General features: G+C 38.7%; 1 protein-coding gene across 1 annotated transcript in view; it reads right to left on the reverse strand.

Moving 5' to 3' along the window:
• The window catches only part of LOC149072113 (uncharacterized), a 54225-nt gene that overhangs the window by 23745 nt on the left and 6162 nt on the right, over positions 1–24318 (reverse strand). The window contains exons 4-14 of the mRNA XM_089246739.1: positions 21205–21334; positions 19933–20141; positions 14463–14636; positions 14108–14287; positions 10965–11066; positions 7054–7155; positions 5444–5641; positions 5014–5150; positions 4655–4822; positions 3985–4187; positions 1680–1852 (exon numbers count right to left, since the gene is read on the reverse strand). Coding sequence (XP_089102865.1) covers positions 1680–1852; positions 3985–4187; positions 4655–4822; positions 5014–5150; positions 5444–5641; positions 7054–7155; positions 10965–11066; positions 14108–14287; positions 14463–14636; positions 19933–20141; positions 21205–21334 — 1776 coding nt within the window. The remainder of the gene's footprint in view (positions 1–1679; positions 1853–3984; positions 4188–4654; positions 4823–5013; positions 5151–5443; positions 5642–7053; positions 7156–10964; positions 11067–14107; positions 14288–14462; positions 14637–19932; positions 20142–21204; positions 21335–24318) is intronic.

The following is a 24318-nucleotide window of genomic DNA, read 5'->3' on the forward strand; positions in this document are numbered from 1 at the left end:
TGTACTGTAACGTCTACTGACATTTCCGTTATCTTGGAATCGTTGCCAAAGCCTAGAGATGACACTTCGGGCAATTCCAAGTTCCTCGAATACTTCCATCTGAGTACACATTCCAGGCGGCCGATAATTCTACCACGTAAAAAATCATCCACATGCGTCCTCTGTGTCATAACTATTCGCTTATATGGCACTGAGCGCCTTACAGAACTCTTGTGAACAATTTCACTTCTTTGCCACCATTCCTTATATACCCCCTCCCCTCTTACACTCTCGTCATTGTGACGTACTATCGGCATCATCTGGTGGCTTCCTGAAATTTGCATATCATTCTTGCAGATGTGTGTGATAATTCTACAGGTGAAATTTTTACTTTAGATTTCGATTTCCGTGTGATTCTGAATTATCCTTAATTTATGGACATGAGTGTACTATCCCATAACGCTTTCTGCAACGCCTTTCTTTCATCAGTAAACAATAACAGATAACCTCGTCCACTTTTATACTCTGAATGCTCTTTTCAAAATAAAGGTTACGCACGCTATCCATGAACCATAGGGGGCGCGATGTGGAAACACGCTTTTTTTCGAACAAAGGGAATAACGTCATGCAAAACAGATGACAGCTTTGTACTAAATTCTTCCCATTGACTCACCACCCCGACTGATTCCAACCGATCTTTAGAAGCTTTTGCTAACCTTTCTCTCAAAACATCGAAGTTAGTTCTCCGAAGACAAGGAAACAGTCTTGTTGTCAACCTTACCCAAAGAAAACTTACAGAAAAAATTGACGACACGAGATGATCACTGGAAGAAAACTCGTCCCCCACCGAAACATGTTCAACAAGATCCTCGGCACTAGTGAGAACTAAATCCAAAATTGCAGTACCCCTAGTGGCTTCTGATACATGCGGGCACAAAAAATTATTAAACCAACTTGAAAAAGTCCCTTTCATATTGATCTCTAGCTGAAAGATTCTCCCACAACTTATTCCCTATTACAACCCTATTATGGTTACACACGTAGGAAATTTCATCACGAAAGTTGGCGATGAAGTTTGGATCCCTATTCGAAGGATTTTAACGAACCCCTACAATAAGTTTATGACGTGTTTTTTTTTCAAGCTCAACCCATATAGTTTCAATATCACTTCTCTGCACGTTACACTCTCTAGCCTTCAAACATGATTTCCCGCATATCAAGACTCCACGCCCTTTCCTTGCAGATCTTTTTGTTAAAAAGGTATCGTACCTGAGATGTGTAAGAATGATACATCCCCATCGATTGCCCAAGATTCTGTAGTGGCTACTAAGTCCAGGCCCTCCACAGCTATCACAGTTTCTAAAAGATCGTTCTTATTACCCAAGCTCCTGGGGCATTTATTAGCACACATTTTAATTTACCCCGTGATTTAGTTTCTATCGAGTAGCCATCCAAGTCAGAGGTGGGTAATACCCCGTCAATACTGTTATTATTAACTAACCCGCATTTTTGAAGCGTTTCTGGGAAAGAAAATAATACAGGATTTTAGTCCCATGAACTTTATCTATTCAGCGAAAGAAAGGACATTTTCTATTCCATCACCTTGTTCTTTAATTCTTTCTGAAACGATTTCATTTGAAAAGCAAATGCGTATAAGTACAAAACTATAAATCAAAAAGCTTCGCAAAAATTATACTTGCTTTCACTGAAAGATGATTCCATGTTCCCATTTTCATACCAGAACCTGTCTCCCATTTTCAATCTTCTGAATTGCTCAGCTACCAAGCAACCAAACGTTGGTGGCAAAAGAGCATCTCTTTTGATCGTCCTTTCCGATATTCCGGCCACGTATAAGTCTATATCTTGCACATGTCTGTACCACAAAACGGAAGAAAATGTTTAAAAAGTTCATGAAATATTTTAAAATTTATGACCTCTGAAATTCTTTAATTTGGTGATACTGCATATTTGCGTTATTAGTAAAATACTTATAACAGACTCGTTCTTAAACTACACTGCTCAAAACAATTAGGGGAGCACATGGTTTTAACAAAATTACGCAAAGATGTATACCGATAAGTAACATAAAATGAATCATCCATAATTTAAAGCCTAGCAGGAAACGGAAGAAGAAAACTTCATATGCAAATCAAAGTTCATGACGTCAAAAACCAGAAAAAGGAGATAAGGGCAGAAATCGGGATGTTGCAGAAACGTCTGTTTTACTGCCGTAACTGTGAAATTCGATTGCGCAGTATTTTTTTTTTTTGAGACAAGGTGACTTGAGGATGTCTCAACAACGTGCTTTACCGGAATCCATGGCATGGTGTGTTATAGGCAGACTGGAATCCGGGCAAACACAACGTAGTGTCGCCGACGCTGTTGGAGTCGCCACAAGTGTTGTTGCAAGGCTGTGGAATCCATTCCAAGAAACAGGAAATGTTAGACGTCGACCAGGGCAAGGTCGGCCACGCGCCACTACAGCAACTGATGACCGGTATATACGGTTAACAGCCCGTCGAAACAGAACAGAGAATGCTACGCAGCTGCAAAGACGGTTGCTCTTGGCAACAGGACGAAGGGTGTCCAGCCAAACAGTACGTAATCGGCTTCAAGAGGGAGGGCTCTATGCACGTAAGCCAATGGTCTGTATTCCGTTGACCCCACGCCACCGTGCGGCTCGAAGAAGATGGGCTGCTGAACATCGATATTGGGAGCAACATGATTGGAGCCAAGTGCTGTTTACAGACGAGTCCCGATTCAGTCTGGAGTGTGACACCCGACGTGCTCTGGTATGGAGGGACAGGGGCACTCGAAATAACCCCGCATTCGTTCGTGAAAGGTCACAATACAGACGAGCTGGTTGGATGGTATGGGGTGGAATCAGCATAGGCGGAGATACGAACCTGCATATCATTCGAAATGGCACTTTGACGGCCCGAAGGTATGCAGACGAGATACTGCGACCTCATTTCATCCCTTACGCTAGAGCCATTGGAGATTCCTTTGTTTTCCAGGATGATAATGCTCGACCGCATAGAGCTCGTCTGTTGGAGAACATGCTTGAAGCTGAAACAATACAGCGTATGGAATGGCCAGCGTGCTCTCCTGACCTGAATCCAATCGAGCATGTTTGGGACGTGCTCGGACGACGCATTGCTGTGCGACCAAGGCCGCCTGTTACTGTTCGAGACTTGCAGATTGAACTTCTTGAGGAGTGGAACAGTATTCCCCAAAGTCTGATCGATAACCTCATCGCAAACAGGTGTGCAGCAGTCTTAGCTGTTCGAGGAGACCACACGCCCTATTAAAACTCATGCATCATGTCTAAACAGTACTTTTTTTTATCGTTTACATGTAACCAAATTGTTGCCCTAAATCATGTTTTCATGTTTTTTCCATATTTTCAAAGAATTAAAGCTTAATTCCAAATTTTTTTACGTCTTTTTTCTGTATTGCGCATTGATACGCGTGTACTATCCATTGTATGCCAATACTTGGCTGTCTCGCACGGTTTTCTTCACTTTTTTGCTTGCTCCCCTAATTGTTTTGAGCAGTGTATTTCCATCTTATCACATCCCGATAGATTTATGCACTCACGAGAAGTCAACCGAATTTATTTAATCAAGCCGAGCTTAGAAGTTTAAAACTGTTTCTAAACGGATGCGTGCTACTGAGTCTTTTAGTCTGCTAGCAGCTCGGGGGCAGATATTGGCTCAATACCAACAATGACCGTGGACCATCAAGTAGTGATTTACGCCAGCTATCTTCTAGCATAGGTGGACTGGAAGAATCGGGCTAACCCCAGAAAAAAATCACGAGAGCCCAATCAGCTAATAAAGGCGTGTGTTATAGAAGATAGAAAATGTAAAAATGTGTAAAAATGGCAATCGAATATTGTTGGAAGGAAAAGTTGAGTTGAAAACTGTATGAATGTTAATGCCATACGCACTATAACAATATTGAGATTACACACAACTTATTGAGAGTAACCGATATCCGCACCTATACAAACTTTCGAACACTTCAACCGCTCGTGAATTCATGACCCGAGAAAGATCAGCAAAATTGTTCAGTACTGTCAAGTTGCAATATTCTCGCCAGTCATTATAAGGGGGTATTCCATGATCTCTTCCTCTTTGCACATTCAGAGCTACCAGATCTAAACCGAACCTTTGCCCCGGAGGTTGGAACAAATGATTTGTTAGCTGCAAGAAAATTAAAAAACTTATTAATATCAACAATTATAAATATACTTAAAACCAATTTCTCACAAAAATTATTGTTATTGCAGAGTTACTTCGTGCTTATTAGTACTTTTTTTATTGGTTGATATTAAAATAAACATTCTGAATAATCTGTTACTGCGCTAAATTTAAATTACAAAACATTCATGGACAAAACTAGCATGCCAACGACTCAAAAATTTTGGAAATGGAGAAAAAATTTTTACATGTAACTTTTTCATGTATGTACGTACAGTATGCGTAACCCCCTAGATACATTTAATACATATGCTTGATATATTTTCTTTTTTCACAGTTTGAGACAAATGCGCAAGTTTTATTGAGGGGCTTCTGACATGAGACAAGCAGTAAAGTTCAGATTAGCGTACATTCAGAAACATTTTGGGTACGCGTATTTATATTACTCGCGTAGAAATTAATATACGCACCTGATCTGTAAAAAACGGATCAAATGACTGAGAGGGAGTAGCAGCGAGGCCTCTGACTAACATATCAAATATGGCTTCATCGTAAATAACTGCTGGGGTAAAGAACTGCGTAGACAAATTAAGCCGGTCTGATACTTGCAAGTCTGACGAAACCAATGGAATTTGTCCCTGGAATGAATAATTTAAATGAATTGATATAATTATTGGAAATATAGACAGAACGGTAACTGAATAAACAAGTCATATGTAACATGATCAGTTACTATATTTACTTTACTAAATTTTAAAAAATGAACAAATTCCTTTTGAAAAAGCAATCAACAGAATTTTTATTGACTACATATCATAAAGTGTACAACCTGAACTAGTGTGTGTCCTAAACGATATGCCGCTGTTGCGAAAACATTACTCAAAGTAGGGTTCATATTTTTGTTGTATTCGAAACTATGGCCCCTCCGTTGGACGTTAAGGTTGAAAGCACCCATCAGGCGACTACCTAAAACGATTCGATCGTTTAAAACATAACTCATCTCGAAAGAAATTATAGCGTAAAATGCTGATAATTCTTATTTTTCGTATAACCAAATTAATTAACGCTTTGTTAATGAATAGTATGGTATATTGGAAAAAAAATTACAATGAGGTTTCGTGATGTTTCTAAAAGCGCATTATAAACATAGACACGCTGAAGTCGAATCTTTACACACAATTTTGTTTGCATCATTTTCATATTTTAATATTTGCATCATTTCATTTCAAGACGTCAACGAAAAAGTATTTAGCTCTTGCCTAAAAGTATTGGAAGGAATTCGTTGTAAGTAATATGCTGAATCAAAGCTCCAACGATACGGCGTGTTTCTTGATAAAGGATTTCATCGTTCCAGCCTGAGTTCATTCTTGACAGTCTTCCGGCAATTCTGTTGTGTTCTCTAAACCATATTTGATGGAATAAAGTCAAAAGAGTCTGCTCGTTGACTCGGTTATCTCCTAGAAAATTAGAGAAAATATTGTTTTGCAACATATTTTATTTTTAACTAATTTTATAATCAATTTACAGTTTTCCGATTTCTTCAATATTTGCCAAGAATTGAGCTCAAATATACTCTTTTACATTCCCACTCTTTCTCTTTCATATTATTCATCAGCCTAAAAAGCGTTAAATTTTAGTCATTAATCACCCCTTGTGTGCACATGAAATGACCGCCGTGCAACGAAATTGATCAAATAAATTATTAACTACATTAAATTTGTCTCTACAGTATTTCATTAGTAAGCAATATATATATATATATATATATATATATATATATACCATTTACATTTTCAGGGGAATAAAAATTCTACGTATTTTAAGCAGTCACGAGCTGCTTGGAATTTATTTTTTGTTCAGCACTACGGAATAAAATCCCAGCGATGCATTGATTTAAATATTTATTTTAGAAATACATGATTAAATTCTGAAATTTGCGACACGCAACTCGCGTGCGCGTAAACTAAAAATTAGAACAGGAAAATGGCATAGGAGGAGAACGACTATTACACAGCTATATATATACTCTTGGTGGCTGACGTCATACGTCACACAAAGTGTTGCCACAATACTCCCCCCGTTAAGAAGTAACCATTTTTTAGTTGACGCAGATTCCGCCAAATTTGAGGAAATGCGGTTCAAATTATATGTGGTACACACTTAAAGCTGGTACGTAGCGAGGATTATGTGCATTTATGCTCAAAGCGGATAGTTAGTGTTCCGACATCCCCAGAGAGGTGCGGGTTAATGATGCGCTTGCTGCACATCATGAACAGCGCACAAAACGAGCCGTCATGACGAAAAAAAAACGAAATCGTAGTTCAGTCAGACACTGCCTATATACAAGCTTTGCTAAGAAAGCATTGGTTATTTACAGCATGTTGAAATGGGATTTTTGGCTTCAAATCGAAAAAATACCCAACCAACCGAATGTTCGGTGATAAGACGACATTTCGTTTGAAGAAATTGCCTCCGCAGCTTTACGCATGCGCATTCTGACAAATGTGTCTCCGGAGACTCTCGTGTGGTTCCGCCATGGTGAAGCAGACCCGTTCTAACCCTGAAATGCAGAATTGTTTTTACTGTAGATTTCTGCTTCAACGGATTAAATGCATTTGGGCCATTGCATGGCTCCCATCCCATATAATCCTCCTCTCTCAGTCTCAACTCTCTTTTTGTTAAGACAAGCTTCTGGACATGGAGTACGCAACTCCCATTAAAACTACTGAGAACTGCATCACAAAAATGAGTCTTGTTAACGTGTTACCACTACACCTCAATATTCCATGGCAAGAAACGCTTATGTAGGTTCGTTCTATCACTCATCAAAGTTTTTTCTATATGATAATTACTATATTCAAATATGTACCAGCTAAAAAGCAAGGTGGTTCGTCTTCGCCATTTCCACAAACTGTTTCCCGATCTGGCGGAAGCACATCTGATCCGTGAGTTTGGGATGATTTCAGTTTTCCTGAAAACAAAGGAAATATCAAGAAAGAATTCTTACCTATACATGACAAATATCTGTTATGGAGAATTGGAAAAATTAGTTTGTGAACATATGAAAATAACACAAAGATTTGTTAAAAATTTAAAATATCAAGGTATATTATTTCAGTATTATTTTTATTATAGTATTCACATATATCACACATTAAAGGAAAGGGGATTCGGATGTGGCAGTGATTCCAGTACTGCCAAGGGGTAGTGAGGGGTATAGGAGTAGGAGCCGCAAATTAAATTTAGGCCTAAAGGACAGTTCCTGCTCACTTGGGGTCACGTTCTTGGAGCTTCCCGCATTTACCGATAGGTGGCTTAGTTGGGATTCATCTGAATAGGAGATGAATCCCAACTGAGAAAAAGGTGCCCATAGCAAATTTGGATGTCATATATTTATAAAACACAGCAAACCGTCTGGGAAGTTTACGATAGGCTTAGGACAGGTTTTTTACTCCCAGGCCACGTAGACGGGAATGTGGGTTAGGTAATGATAATAATAACAGTATACACGGGGAATTACCCACCTCTGACTAGGATGACTTCTCGATTCATACTAAAACACAGAAGGAATATAAAATGTGTGTTAATAAATGCCAGAAGCTTGGGTAATGAGAAAGATTTTTTAGAAACTATGATAGCTGTGGAGGGCCTGGACTTAGTAGCCATTACAGAATCTTGGGCAATCGATGGGGATGTGTCATTCTTACACATCTCAGGTACGATACCTTTTTAACAAAAAGATCTGCAAGGAAAGGGCGTGGAGTCCTAATATGCGGGAAATCATGTTTGAAGGCTAGAGAGTGTAACGTGCAGAGAAGTGATATTGAAACTATATGGGTTGAGCTTGAAAAAAAAACACGTCATAAACTTATTGTAGGGGTTCGTTAAAATCCTTCGAATAGGGATCCAAACTACATCACCAAAGGTCATAATAAAATTTCCTACATGTGTAAGCATAAGAGGGTTGCCATATTATGGCAATTAATTAACCGGGTATCGATTGGGAGAATCTTTCAGGTCGATATGAATATGAAAGAGACTTTAAGTTGGTGCTCGATAATTATTTGTATCAGCATGTATCAGAAGCCACTAGGAGTACTGCTATTTTGGATTTAGTTCTGACTAGTTCTGAGGATCTTGTTGAACATGTTTCAGTGTAGGACGAGTTTTCTTCCAGTGATCATCGTGTCGATAGTTTTCTCAGTAACTTTTCTTCGGATAAGATTGATAACAAGACTGGTTCCTAGTTTTCGGAGAACCAACTTTGATGTTTTGAGAGAAAGGTAAGCGGAAATTTTCAGACACTGGTTGGAATCACAGTCAAGTGGTAAGGGGGAGTTCAAGTATTACGTCAGAAAATTTTTAGCCATTTTTGACCCCCCTCCCCCCTTGTCAGCAAAAGTCAGCAAAACTTTAACCCCTCCCCCCCCCCGTCAGCAAGATTTCGTCAGCACTGCCCCCTACCTCCTAACACATATTGGTGGGATCAGAAACGTACGCGAGAGAGGGCATAGGGGCTCGTGTGCCTCCTCGTGAACAGAAGGGAAAAAATTTAAATTCATGCCAAGAACGTCTATTTCATAGCGAATTTAAACACACATTTTTGGATTGTAAAAGATACGAGACACGTTGTTCCCCTCATTTGCTCCCCCCTTTTAATTTGATTCCAACACTTGTGGTTACACTAACCGATAGAGAAAAATTTGAACCGAAAACTTGCATTTTAAGTCATTTCAACTACTGTATAATTAGAGCGTCACTCCAATGTTTCGTGAAATTCCTAAATATCTGCTCTGCATGTATAAACATGTTTTAGTCATGCTGAGAATCGCCACTTTTTCTTTCTCCCAACCTCATCGGAGATGATCGGGCAGAACTCAAACGACTAAACGTTAATCCATCGTCGGACGTAGAGCGGGTTCACTTGACCATGCCGCAACCAATGAATTGGTCAGAAAAATCGTTTTAGATGTAAAGACTTGGAGAAATCGTGGTTTTTTCCTGTGTAGTTGAACGAAAAGACGACGTATCTCCTCTCTTCGGAGGTCTGAGCTGCGACCTCCTAAAAATGAAGGGGGATCCCCGCCTATGGGATGGCTCTAAGTCCCTAGCTGTCAGCCCTAGTCTTGGGCTGGCCGAGTCCTAAGCTCTCGGGCCTCAATCAACCAGCCTTGCTCCGACCAAACTAAATTCCGCCACTCCAGACACCGTGGACGTCTCCGACGCCGATCAAACTGAATACCGCCACTCCAAACTCCATGGACATCTTTGACGCCGATCCAAATGAAGCTGTGCCACTCCAGTCAGCGTCCACGACCCTGCGGATCTGCGCCCCGCCGATTTAGTCCAGGACCGACAACTGTAAGGTAAACCTTTCACATTGACGTTCTCATTTCTTGCCCACTTCTATATTCTGCCCCCAATTAGTCTCATCGAGGGACTTTTTCTACCCCCCCCCCGCCACCCACCCACAATTTAAGGGATGTGTTTTTTTAACCGGGGGGAGGGTCCTCCTCTTGTTTTATAATATTGCATATTTTCTTCGTTCATTAAAATATTGACATGCTAATTTAATCTTTCCCTTGTATAACTCATTGTGTGAGTGTTGAATCTTTCTATTTTGATAATGGTAAATTTTTGGTGATTAATACGAACCAGGGTGAATTTAATCTGAAACTCTTTTCTCCCTCATCACGACCACCCCCTAGACTTAAATTGAGGAATACTACAGCTTATTGATAATTTAATGTAATGTAAACCAAATAACAATATAGCAAATCTCTAAATGGGAAAAATACTTGGTATTATTTTTAATCGTTGTTAGATTCATAATATACACATCGTTGTTGTAGAGAAAACTTTTATTTCAGAATATATATATATTTATTTATGTTTATGCGTCTCACACATACAACAGGCATATGCCCTATTACAGTGGAGTTGAAAAAATTATAATAAACAGGACTTCGCGTAATACAAACAAACAAGGAATAATACAGAAATAATAATAAACAAATATGTGTACCCATGTTTCCGGTCCACTTTCGGAGGTGGGGGGGAAAGAGCATTCATGTCAAAAAAGCACATGACAACTTCCACACCTTTGGAATCGAAAATCGAAGAATTTCTCAACAAGTCAGCTTGGTATGGTGTGACATAAAAAAGATTGCGCTTTCACAGATTATGCTTTTACAGTGAAAAATTTACAGTGAAGCGATTTGCGCTAAAATGATTGGTACATCCAAGTCAAAGGGTGCGGCAGCTCAGGTCGATAAGATGCGTGCCCAAAGTATCAAAGGATGTTTAGAGGTGTCGCGAGTTCGATACCGTCCTTGTCAGAAACATTTCTGACGTGAGGGTACAACAGAAACAGTGGCAAAACATAACCACATAAAATGATTCCAACCGCAGGGAATCCCGCACCGATAGGTTAGCGCTCACGGCAAGTATAAAAAGAGGAAAAATTCCGAACTCTGCCGTTTGTAATTGGCAATAAATTGCAGGTCCCGGTCTTGCCCTCGTGCGTAAAAGATGACCGAGGTAGAAAAAAAAAAGATCGAAATGATCCATGAAAATGAGAAAAGAAACCTCTTTTTTCCCTTGAGTTTTATTAGTTTTATGGTTTGTTTGTTTTTTTAAATTAAAATGTCTCATACTAATGAGGCATTTTAATTGCACAGATATGTGATTGAGAAAAGTATTGCTGCATATATTGAAACATACCATGCGTTATACAAAATACAATCTAATAAAGAGGATAAGAAATGAAAGCATCTTTACCTCCTTCCAAGCTTCGTAAACTTCGCGACTGATTTGATGTGGAGCCATATATAACAGATCCATCTATGAATGCTGTGATAATATTCAATTGCTGTCTCTGTCCTGAAATTCAAATACGGCATAAAAATGCATTTGGTCATTCCTGAAACGATGTATAGTAACTGGATTGGAGTGTATGGAACAACCACATGTAATAATTATACAAGGTGTCCTGTAAGTCCTAATTTGGTCATTATCTCATCAACCGTTAGTTGTAAATGTATGATTCCAATCCAGTTAAAAAATGCTCAAAATGTGTGTAGAAACACTTTGTACCAGTTTTGAGAGCAAAAACACAGTGTGTCACAAAATAAAATAAAAAATTAATTTCTATATGTATACCCTGTAAAAAAAACAATTAAAAAGTTGTTGCCCAGTCTCGTATGAGACCAACAAAAAAATTTCTCGTTGCACTTGAAAAGTGCGATGTTTACTGAGATACACTTAAATACAACAATCGAAGAAAATCTGTGAAAGAACAGCATAAACTTATGGACTACTTTCTCCTATTTATGCTGTTCTCTTCCAACTTTTCTCCAATTTTTTTATTTAAATATCTCAGTAAACATTGCACTTAGGGACGTGAAATTTTTTGTTGGTCTCATAAGAGACAAGGCAACAACTTTCTAATTGGGTTTTTAGGACAGGGTGTCCATATAGAATTTTTTTTTTTTAATTTTTTGATACACTGAGTTTTTAATCTCCAAACTGGTACAGTGTGATTTTTGAACACATTTTGAGCATATTTTAAGACCGGAACTTACAAATACAAATGCAAGGCCACAACAGGCCACAAGGCCCAACGAGGTGGCTGAGAAAAAGATGCCCATATCAAATTTGGATAAAATGCAATGCCCATAAAAAAATTATGGTTGCCTCATCCAAGTACGGATAGCTTCTCGATTTATCCCAACATGTTCACCGTATTTCTTTTTAAACGTGTCAATTGTGTTAGAATTTACTACTTCAGGAGGTAAGCTATTCCATTTATTAACAACACTATTAGAGAAACCTTCCCTGCGGCACCATAATCTAATAATTGGTAACCCTTACCAATCGATACTGGTGTCCCCTTGTCAAAGTAGTCGATTGACGACGTATTAATAATTTATGGTCCACCCCGTTGAAAATTTTGAACACTTCCTTCATATCTGCCCGACATCTGCGTTCTTTCAATGTAAACATATTCAAAAAATGAAGTCTCTCTTCATTGAACTGTATACCGCCGGTGAATCCACTTTTGCACAACTGAACTTTATATATTCAAGTGAACGTTGAAATTTCTCCGGACTTGATCATCATTAGGACTATAATATCCAAATCTAAATATGTCTCTAACTGGCAATGAAAAGTCCCTCCGGCTCCTTCAGTTTTGTGATATTATTAATACCAGCAATCGGTCAATATCCATAATTCCCACTTACACATTTATAGTTCATTGAACCTGAGTTTGTACATGTATCCTGTTTTTCTTTTCATGTTCTATTTTCAGATTCGGCCCTATGAAAAAACCCTTCCAACAGAGGACAAGATGAGAGAAGTTGGTGTGTCAAATCGGCTGATGGTTGGGGACAGAGTACTGTGATGAAGGCGAATGGCTCGGGATGTTTTCGCTGGTCTCTTGCAGGCGATCCGGCCGTGCTCCTTGGCGGCCGGCGGGGGTTTCCGGGGACTTTGGGGGAGATGTGATTGCCTCGAGTCGCAGGCGTTGTGGGCCCCGATGGGGTTGGGTCCTGTGGCTTACGAGCCGGGGATGCCTTCTGGGCCCGGACATCAAGAGAGTTTTTCTAGCATGGCCCATCCGCCGCTAAGTAATCTGCTTCAGAGCGTGGGGCATGTTTGGTGTTGGTGTTTGTAGTACTTTGCGTGGGTCGGAGGTCCGGTGGTGCAATGCCGGCCGGCGTTCGACTGTGTCTGTGCACCTGCCCATGTTTCCCCCATATCTTTGTATTTAATGTCATATTTTGTACGGTGAATGGGGGTATTGTGGAAGGAGTCCTGCTGTTGGTTGGCTTGGGGCTGTCCGGCCTGCTGCGGGTGGTTTGCCGGTCTTGGATGTCGGATTTTCCACCATGGCCCACGTCTCCTGAGACGAACCAGCTTATATCCCTAGGGGGATAGAGCGGGGACCATGGTTGGTCTGGAGGAGACCCGTGGTCTTGGTGGCTGGCGGGGTTTTTTCTTTTTTCCAGCATGGCCCAGCCACAAGGTATATAGCCAGTGCCGTCTTAAGGCATGGGCCCACCCGGACACGGCCCGGGGGCCTCAAGCGAATAGGGGAATCACAAAAATGAGATCTGGTTGAAATTTTGGAAAATGTATTTGGTAGGGCCTCAGAAAAATCAATTGGCCCGAGGGCCCATGATACTCTTAAGTCGGCCCTGTATATAGCCTACTTATATCCCACAAGGGACAGAGCGATGACCATGTTTGGTGTTTGCATAACTCAATCCCCGTGTACCAACAAGGACAAGCGTAGCTCTTCTGTGCATCCCCTTCAACCAATTCTATGTCCCTCTGTAGGCATGGTCTCCAAAACCTTACAGCATACTCCACTCAAGGGCGAACTAAGCCTCGGAAAAGTAGAAGAACGCGAACAGACCGTTTTGAAAATGACACCGAGCATTCAAACGGTTGATGGGATAAAGGCCGAATTTTAGGACTTACAGGACAGACACCCTGTATTTGGTGTTTCACACAGACTCTCAGAAAGGAATAAAAATATTACGGTTGATTTCAAAATTGAAATAAAACATTTTTATTATCAGCATTTTTATTAATAAGGTATTAAATATTTTTATTAATAAGGTATTCAGCTGTAAAGTGTAGGATTTATATTTTTTTCTGACGTTTATTGTGGAACACCTTGCATTTGTATTTAGAAATCAAAACTAAAATGATTAAATACAAACACACTGGTTTATATTGGAAACTGAAATAAACAGTTGATACGTTGAAATTTATTATTTCGAAGTCAGCCAACATGAAGTCTGTAAGAAGATCGTGATTGATATTGCAAGAACGTAATGCACGTTTTCAAAAAGTGAATCCCTTTATTACATGCTTAAGGAACGTTAGAAACAAACGTGAACAAATGCATTTACCGAGACGGCAATCTTCTACTGGAGCTGCCAAGGATCTTACGAATTCCATACATGTTTCGCCATGAGCGGAATAAAAAGCATCGTCAGCAGGTATGTCGATTGCTAAACACGCAGGATGTCTCAGGCTCGCGTTTCTTCTGATTTCTTCGGCACAGCATGTTATCCCAAACCCGTCATTTCCTGAAACATTTTTTACCGGTAATATAATTATGGAGGATCAAAATTGGAATTTTAATTTATACGAAACCGTAATTAATGAGTGAAATTATTATCAATTTACTCGATAACATCTGTGTTCACACGTTGTTCGTAATGAATTACCGATATGGATTCCAAATGTATCAAATATTATTACCTGACGTCAACGCTGTATTAGTTATATCATGATCTAGAAACTGCCCCCACTGCATTAGAAGTGCGGTGAATCTTCTGCTCGGATTATTAACATCTGGCGATAGTCTCGTAGATATCATACGAGGATTTGGTAGAGGACCTTTGTCAGCGCTTGTTTGTCTGGGTCTATCGACACCTAGAGTTTGTTAACGTTGATAATAGTAATTAATCCTATAAAACCTTGTAAACTATGCATTTACAATCAATTTCTAAATCTGTGGTAAGAATATCAAATGTATAAAAAAATTGAATTTTAAGGAGCTATTAAAATAGAAGTACCTCCCAAAAATCATTATTCTTGAAGGACCAAAGAGCTGTCATCAACTGATACCTCTCATCTCTTTACTTATACAAGTTATCATAGATATTAAGCAGCGTCAGATACAAGAGAAATACGAGTAATTTGATACATAACCATACAGAGTCTCTAAATATATATAACGTCGTGGTCTAAACTTTAATCAGTTATAATTAGATTATTCATATAGACACTATGTTACATGTCAAAACGACCGTTTCGATTATCTCTTTCGGAATCTGCAGAAATTTGGCGCTGCGTATCCATTGGCAAAGTACTATTACCTTCAGAAAATGTCTTGGATCATTTGACTAATTTGCAAAACCCTTTTTTAATTTCCACGTGCAAATATTGAAGAACACGAATTGTGTTTTACTATTTTCTGTATTTTTAAATAGCCGGTGTTATATGATGTACTTAGCTGTTACTCGCGGCTTCGATCGCGTGGTTTTGGTAATCAGAAAATTACTTGGCGATGTTTCCCCATATAACATTTGAACCTCTAATGACCCCCCCCCCCTCCCCATTGGGGGATGGATTTTCAGAAATCCCGTCTTAGTGGGAATCTACATTCAAAAATATAATACCGCCTAAATTTTATATTTATGGCTTCAGCGATTTCTGCTCAGTGATGATTACTCCATATAACGTTTGAATCCCCCCCCCAGAGAGTTGAATTTAGAAAAATCCCTTCTTAGTGAGTCTCTACACTACAATACAAAAATACTAACAATTTTATATGTACAGCTTCAGCGGTTTCCGCTGAAGGCGTGATTTCTCCATAAGGCCCCCCCCCATAACCCCCTTAGGGGTCGAAATTCCGAAAATCACTTGTTAGTTGGTCTCTACGTCATGAATTAAAACTACTAACAAAATTTCGTGAATGGTAACTTTGAACCCCCTTATGACCCCCTTAGTGGTTGAATTTCAAAAAAACCCTTTCTTAGTTAGTCTCTACGACATGAAGCAAAACTTCTGACCAAATTTCTTGAATTTATCTTTAGTGGTTTCTGCTCGGCATAACACTGTTACCTTTGAACTCCATTATGGGAGGGGGGTCGAATTTTGAAAAACCCCTTCTCAGTTAGTTCCTACGTCATGAAATAAAACTTCTCATGAAAGACATCATCTCCCAAGCATAACTGTGGCCGAAAGTCGAAGATGGCTGATAGACCCAGAAGGGAAGGGTTTTGAAGCGGATTGTGGCCAGAAAGCGCAAGATAACAGCATCCCAGATAAAATCTGAGATGAACACACATCTACAGGAAGGTGTATCGACAAAAACTATCCGCCGTGAACTGCATGCAGCAAACATACAAGGCAGATAGACTATTCCAAAATCATTGGCGGCACTATGCAATGCTTTGAAACAACAAACATGGTGTCACGAACATAAGAATTGGACACAACAACAATGGTAGAATGTCATCTGGTCAGACGAATCGTGGTTCACATTATTCCAGATTAACGGACGTGTTTACGTTTGGAGAACGCCAGCACAAGCTTATGATGTTGACTGTCTCCTTTCTACTGTTAAGCATGGAGAGGGATCAGTGATGCTGTGGGACGTCATGTTTTACCATGGTATCAGCCCACTTGTTGTCCTGGATGGGCGGGTTAAAGCATTGGTTTGTGTCCGTATTCTGGCCGACCATCTTCATCCAATGGTGCAATATTTGTTCCCTGATTCTCTACCTGTGTTCCAAGAAGATAATTCGCACGTTCACACTGCTGGAATTGTTGGAGATTGACTTGATGAACTGCAACACCTCGTGTGGCCCGCTCGGTCCCCTTATCTTAATATAATTAAACCTTTGTGGGGTATTTTGCAGGCCAAACTGTGCAGTAGGTTTCCACCTCCAAAGACACGTTCTGAATTAGTGGCCTTTTTGCAGGAGAAGTGTCTATGTATCCCTGTGACTGTTGTGCATGACTTGTATTTGTCCATCCCACGACAGATACAAGCTGTAATTAATGAAAAAGGAGGGCCAACAACCTATTAATTAAGATTTTGTCTCATTTCACAGGTATCCATATTATTTTGTTCAACCCCTGTAGCTGCAGTAGTTTCGGCTCTACGTGATTACTCTATGTTACATTTGAATCCCCTTATGAGCCCCTTAGGGTTTGAATTTCGATAAACCCTTTCTTGGTTAATCTTTACGTCATGAAGCAAAATTTCTGACCAAATCTCGTGGCTGTAGATTCACCGTTATCGGCTCGGCGTGATTTATATGTTGCTTTTGAACCCCCTTATGGCCTCCTTAGTGGTTGGATTTCAAAAAACTCTTTCTTAGTTAGTCTCTACGTCATAAAGCAAAACTTCTGATCAAATTTCTTGAATTTATCTTTATTGGTTTCTGCTCGGCATAATTTATCACTGTTACTTTTGAACCCCATTATGACCCCCTCAGGGGTCGAATTTCGAAAAACCCCTCCTTCGTTAGTGTTTTATGTCATTAAAAAAACTTCTAATTTGAAAAAACTTCTAAACTTCAAATTTCATGAGGATAGATTCAGCGGTTTCGGCTCGGCGTGATTTCTCTATAGCTCCGTTCACATGTGCAATAAAACATCCCGGGAAGTTCCCGGTAACGGGGATTTTCGCTACAAACCATTCATATGACGTTTAGTTTATGCCGGTAATCCCCCTCTTCTTTCCGGAAGTTGTCACTGGTTACGTGGGTTGAACGGAAGTGGTTGATTCAAGATGGCTGACGAAGGAGCTTACAGTAGTTTTCGTGGCGCAAAGGATTATGGAAGAGAAGGTCGGTGTAGACCACCAATCCATCCCCAAGAAAGATGGGCTTTTTTTTATGAGCTTTTCTCTCCCACCTTTTTTTCCCTACGAGGGGAAAAAAAAAGTGAACGGGGCTTATGTTAACTTTGAACCCCATTTTGACCCCCTTAGGGGTCGAATTTCGGAAAACCCCTTCTGACTGAGTCTATACTTCATGAAACAAAACTATTGACCAAATTTGATATTTGTAGCTTCAGCGGTTTCGGCTCAGCGATGATGAATCGGTCTCCGGACATGTTATTATATATATATATATATATATATGTGTGTGTATATATATATATATATAACCTCTTATTTAACATGAATCCTTTTCTTTACGGACAACCCTAACTTCCTCCCTATTATTCAATAGGTTAAGAATCATGTTAAATAAGAAGTAAATACGTATATACGTATGTGAATTTGCATATGAACGATTTCTAAATACGATTTTTAGATTACGATTTTTTAGATTTTTTTAATAGGCGTTTTCTAAAGGACGATTTCCGAATTAGATTTCTAAATGCATGTAATTACTAGCTGTTACCTGCGGCTTCGCTCGCGTGGATTTGATAATCTGAAAATTACGCGATAATTTCCCCATACAACATTTGAAACTATCATGATCACTTAGGGTTGAATTTTCAGAAACCCTGTCTTAGTCGGTGCTTACATTATAAAATATAACACAAACCAAATTTCATATATTTCAGCTTCAGTGGTTTCAGCGTGGCACCATGATTGCTTTATATAACCTTTGAACCACTTTATAACCTCCTTGGAGGTTGGAATTTGAAAAGTCCCTTCTTAGTGGGTCTTCACTTCATAAAATGAAACTACTGACAGAATTTCATATTTATAACTTCAGCAGTTTCGGCTCGGCAGTGATGAATCAGTGAATATGTCATCTATATAACGACATGTCCTGACTGACTCACTGATTCATCATCGCCGAGCCGAAACCACTAAAATTATAAATATGAAATTTGGTCAGTAATTTCATTTTATGAGGTAAAGACCCGCTAAAAAAGGGTTTTACGAAATTCGACCCCTAAGGGGGTCATAAGGGGGTTCAAAGGTTACATAGAGAAATCACGCTGATACAAAATCGCAGAAGCTACAAATATGAAATGTGGTCAGAAGTTTTATTTTATGACGTAAAGACAAATTAAGAAGGGAACTTTTGAAACTCGACCCCTAAGAGGGATCTTAAGGGGGTTCAACGGTTATATAGAGAAATCATGCTGAGCCAAAACCGCTAGATCTATAATTATAAAATTTGGTTGGTAGTTCTATTTTATGACGTAAAAACTAACTAAGAAGGGAATTGTTGAAATTCGAACCCTAAGGAGGTCATAAGGGAGTTTAAAGTTTACATAGAAGAATAACGCTGAGCCGAAACCGCTGCAGCTATAATTATAGAATTTGGTCAGTAGTTTTAGTTTGTAATGTAGAGACTCACACATACACGGGCAAACGCACGCACGTACGCACACACACATTAAAAAAGGGTATTTCAAAATTCAACATCTAAGGGGGGTCATATGTGGGGGGGGGGGAGTTCAAAGGTTATATGGCGCAATCATCACTGAGTCCAAACAGCAGAAGCTATAAATATGAAATTTAGTGAGTATTATATTTTATAATACAGAGAATCACTACAACGGGGTTTCTAAAAATTTACCCCCCCAGTGGGGTGAAAATGTTATATGGGGGAAATCATTGTAGAACAACTTTCAGATGACCAAATCCACGCGAACGAAGCCGTGGGTTACAGCTAATTATATATTTAGACTAGTACTTCTTCCCTCAAAAACGCCACAAATCGTTTGTCGAAATGAGTCAGGACTTCCGATCTTATTTACATTTTTCATAAAACTTGGTTGATGTAAAGTCTGGCATATTGTTTAAAGAGTAGACATGTAGGTATATAGTATATCTGGGATCCCAATATTAGTATTTTATGCTATGCTTGAATACATATTTATTTTTCCGTTTTTCTCTTCTTTGTCTAGGATGATTTTGGAATAATTCTGTACAATTTTTTGTACAAAAAACTACAGTTAATCGCAATTAAACAGTAGCTCATATCTCACTCACTTCCATGCAAATGGCTCCTTGTCTGATGCTTCTCGCTCAGACGCATAGCAATCAAAAATTGGCTGTTCTTCAGCAACAGTGAAGAAGTGCAGTTGCTTTTGTTTTTGTAGACATATGTACCGTATTATATTTCTTAATACATATATATTTAGCCAGTTGTGTCTTATTATTTTTCGAAACAGTGTTCAAATCGTAGTAGGTATAATAGAAGCAAATTATTCGACCATTTTCTGACAGAAATATGCAACTCACCATCATCATAATGTGCTGGTAAAAGACGCTGAAAAGCAGAAAACGCTTTTCCCCAAGATATGTGTTCCAAGTTATTACAACTTCCGTCAATAGATCTGTATCTGGTTGGGTCACATGTTGGAGGTCTTGGACAAGCTTCACTTACCACAGCTTGCTCAAGAGACACCTTATGAATTTCTTTGACCCTTGAAGTCACAGGCAACTGCAAACTGTAAAAAAATTGTGTGAAATCATGTTAAGAGCATGGTGTGCAGAATACAACATGTGTCTGTCAGAATATCAATTATTTACCCACTGTTATACGGGTATTGTATGCAAATCGTAATTTGTGTGAATGATCAATATAAGTAATAGACATAAGAACACCAACGTAAGTATACCAAAAATGTGATGAAAACACCAACAAGTCGCGTGTCGGAACTATGTGTAGTTTCGAACACAAACTCCATCAATATAAGTAAATGTGACTTTTGCACTGCACCATGATTTAATTGAAAATTCTCTGTTAATTATTTTTCTAATAATATTATCATGGATTATTGTGAGTAGTGGGGGGGGGGGGGAATCCAAACAAGTATCGATGCAAAGAGGTGCTTGTGTGAATTAAATCCGTTATGAATTACAGTACAGCATCGATTATCCGAACCAATTGGGGACTAGGGGTGCTCGGATAACTGATTTTTTGGATAACCGATCATCTACGGAAAAAATTGTAGTAATGTCGTAGGAGCAATATGAAACAAAAAAAAACGATGATATTAAACACAGAAATGTATAAATTTTGAAGCACGTCTTACAAATAACACAGAGAACTGGCTAGCCTAGTTTGATAGTTCAAAACGGTCATTAAAGTAGCCCTACAGTTTAGGAAAAGTAGTCCAAAATTTCCTTTTGCTTCACTAAAAGCACTAGCGGCCGCTAGTGGAACTTCTACATAGCGCGCAAATTTGAATTTCCCGACTGGAAGGCTTTCGGCTAACCGATGTTTCGGTTGATTGGTATTCGGATAATTGATGCTCTACTGGTGTATTATTAAACTTTTTAGTTAACAATCTTTTTGTTGGTCGAATCACTTATAAAAAATTATGTTATACATAAATTACATAAATTATAAAATTATTCCATGTGAGTTTCATTTTTTATCTTTTCTTTTACGAATGAGTTTTGTGAATTTGATGTGTAATATTATAAATAATAGGTTTTAAAATTTTACGTTTTTTTCTACTCACATTTGTTGCTGCGTAAAATAAACCTATCTATCTATCCACTCACCTCGCTACCAAGTTATTAGCCGTCTCAGTAGCAACTTGACCGCTCCACTTTGCTTCGGCAAGCTGTCGAGGATCTCCTCGAAACAAAGATTGGTGAAACGAAGCGGCACTACCACGCCGTGTTACTAATCCTAAAATCAGTAAAATACATGGCGTTGCACAAAAATAGATGTTACCAGATTTTTATGGTAATCGAAAGATAATGAGTTAATTATCTCAATTTTTTTTATATCAATTTACAAAGAACTGAAAGATATAGGCTTATTTTACGAGATAACACTGCTCTACTTAGTCCCCTTGAGCCGCCAAAAAAACTTGGTGGTTCGACTGGTATGGTCTCCAAAACCTTAGAGCATACTCCAGTACAGGAAAAACTAGGCCTCGGAAAAGCGAATGAATGACTTTAGGAGAACGCGAAGAGACCTCTTTGAAAATGAGACCAAGCATTCTATTCGCTTTTTTGACCACCGCTGAACAATGTTCAGATACTCGCCTAAAGTACCAAAGGATGTTTAAAGGTGTTGCGAGGTCGATACCCAGTTCGTCCTTATCAGAAAACCTTCCTGACGCAGAAGTACAACAAAGACGGCGACACGACCGCAGAAAAAATTGCTACCGCAGGGAATCCCCATCGAGGGGTTAGCGCACCAAACTGTCGATGACTATAAAAAACAAGCCTGCTGTTCGGAATCGGCAATAAATTGTAGGTCCCGGTCTAATTAGCCCTCGTGTGCAGAAAATGACCGTGGTGCGACTCAAATGATCAAATGAAAAGTCTAATGATCTTACAACGCCCACACATATGTTAATTATTTTAATCGTCACGGATGGCTCTAATAAGTGTTTAACCCGCATATGCGCAAAGGATCCGCATCCGGTTGCACTAAACTCGTTACGGGCCTGAACATAACCACATAATCAATTTTTGAATCAGAATCTTGCAATTTGGCTTCGGAAAATTTATTTTTCCATAAAAAAATTGTCTGTGGCTGTGCAAAGTCTATTGTGACTAGTTAAATACATTTATACTACGTTAGCCTTTTATCTGTCACATCTATAGAGTCGAATAAAAAGAAAATGATAATAAATGAAAATATAAATATGATGACAATAAATAATTATCATGTAAAATTATTTGGCAGATCATTTTAGTTCTAAGTAAACACAAAATAAACAAAATTCTGTTTTCCAAATACTTAGTTAGTACATAACAAATTATCAAACTCGGCACTTCAAAATACCGTGAGTAGATAGAGAGCGAGTTAGATAGTAGAGAGTTAAGATAGATAGATAGAGAGTTGAATGTAATAAATACAGTAAAACCCTCTTAACGGACACCCCTCAGATGAAGTTACCCCTCTTTTATAGACAAATAACTTTTTTTTTTCTTGCCGTTGACCACAAGAGAGCTTTTACTGTATATTCTTCAAATATATTCAAAACATTTTGGTTCAAAAAAGATATCACAGATGGCGCTCATCTATCGTGCCACTCGTGAATACGAACTTTCGTATTTGATATATGATAATTAGAGATACGTAAATTTCGCAAAAAAAATTTTTTTAATCAGAAATTTCACATTTATTCGCAAAAAAATTTGGATCAGAAATTTCGTATTTATTCGCAATAACAAATTCCAAATGGAAAAATTTCACATTCGTAAACAGAGAAACTCGAATAAATAAAAAATATTTCAAATCAAAAATTTAGTATTCACTACAAAAACCAAAAAAAAAAAAAACCGGCCGTATTACTTTTAAGTGTTTAAGTACTTTGTTGAAAAAGCTAACATTTACTAATCTCTACGCTCTCCTACTCAAACTTTTGCCTTCTGTCAGCAATAACGAAGTCGTGATAGTAAAATATGTCTCATCATCCACGCTATTCGCGGGATTATGAAGGTTTTGAATTTTGAATAGCTACTGTTGCCAAGTTCAAATAGCAGCATTTTGTTCAAAATCTGCATGACATCAACATGGGTCTCTTGGTTCACACACTAAAAGTCTGTTGAAATGATTGTATCCATATGTCATCACGGGAGCTCATCCCATGATACGTCTTAAAAAATATTTTGGAGAAACTTTCTATTAATGAATATTGGTTCAAATATGATGTAGGTCTTGTTGCGACTTCAGATAGACAGAATAGTTTATCTATACGCTGGTGCGTTTCACTTGTTGCGTTGGATGCCCAGTTTATTTTAAACTCGCGTGTCTGCTGCTGTCTTCATCATTATGTGCATGCTCTTCACATCAATTTCATCATTCTCATTTGTCAATTTTTTTTCCGTTGGTATTCGTAAAAATGGCCTTGACACTAACAATTGAAGATTTCAAGTTTACTAAACGTACTCAACATTTTTCGCGCGTGAATGGACAGTTTGATCCTTCCAAATTGTGGATTAGTTCCATGATTTTCGTACAGAACTCGGAAACGATAGTTAGCTGAACTCGTATATATATATTTTACGAGCTAGAATTTCATCACCAAAACTTTCCTTTAACCTTTTAAGTGGTTTTTAAAGTTTTCCTGATCCGCGCATTATAATTGCCACATTGGAAATAAAAGCGTGTTAAGAACCCGAGATACTTCGGAGTGCCCGAAATAAAGCAGATCAAGTTTGACGAGATATCTCGGGATTGCTGCTGTAAAGGTTAAGAAATGCTCCATATATTTGCTCAGATAAATGATCACGAATGCTACCTGGTTACTAACGGCGATGGGATGAGATTTGCTGACAATTGTGATGCTTTCTTTTCGGGAGTTTAAATACGCAATTTTAATTTTTTTTTTTTTTTTTTTTTTTCAGTGCAAAACATTTGTCTTCGTCTTTTGGCCACAACATAATTCTCAATTCTTTGAACTCTTTAATGAATGCGTCACGCACGAGAATTGCGCCCAGCACTGTTAGTGCGAAATGTTGTAACCAAGAAGTGTTTTCAATAGGTTGAAGCACGCAGTCATTCAACGCGTTGAGACTCGTGCTAGACCATCTACTCGGAAGTAGGCCTATTCAATTGGGAGCGCACGGCCATGGGCGGAGATACGGGGGGGGGGGGGCAAGTGAGGGTGAAGTCGACTGATCTAATGCATTATATGTATAGATGAATAGACA

This window comes from Pholcus phalangioides, unplaced genomic scaffold, assembly GCF_987345545.1.
Source record: "Pholcus phalangioides strain wild (caught in Gottingen) unplaced genomic scaffold, Ppha-v1.0 ptg000017l_1, whole genome shotgun sequence".
Taxonomy (NCBI): domain Eukaryota; kingdom Metazoa; phylum Arthropoda; class Arachnida; order Araneae; family Pholcidae; genus Pholcus; species Pholcus phalangioides.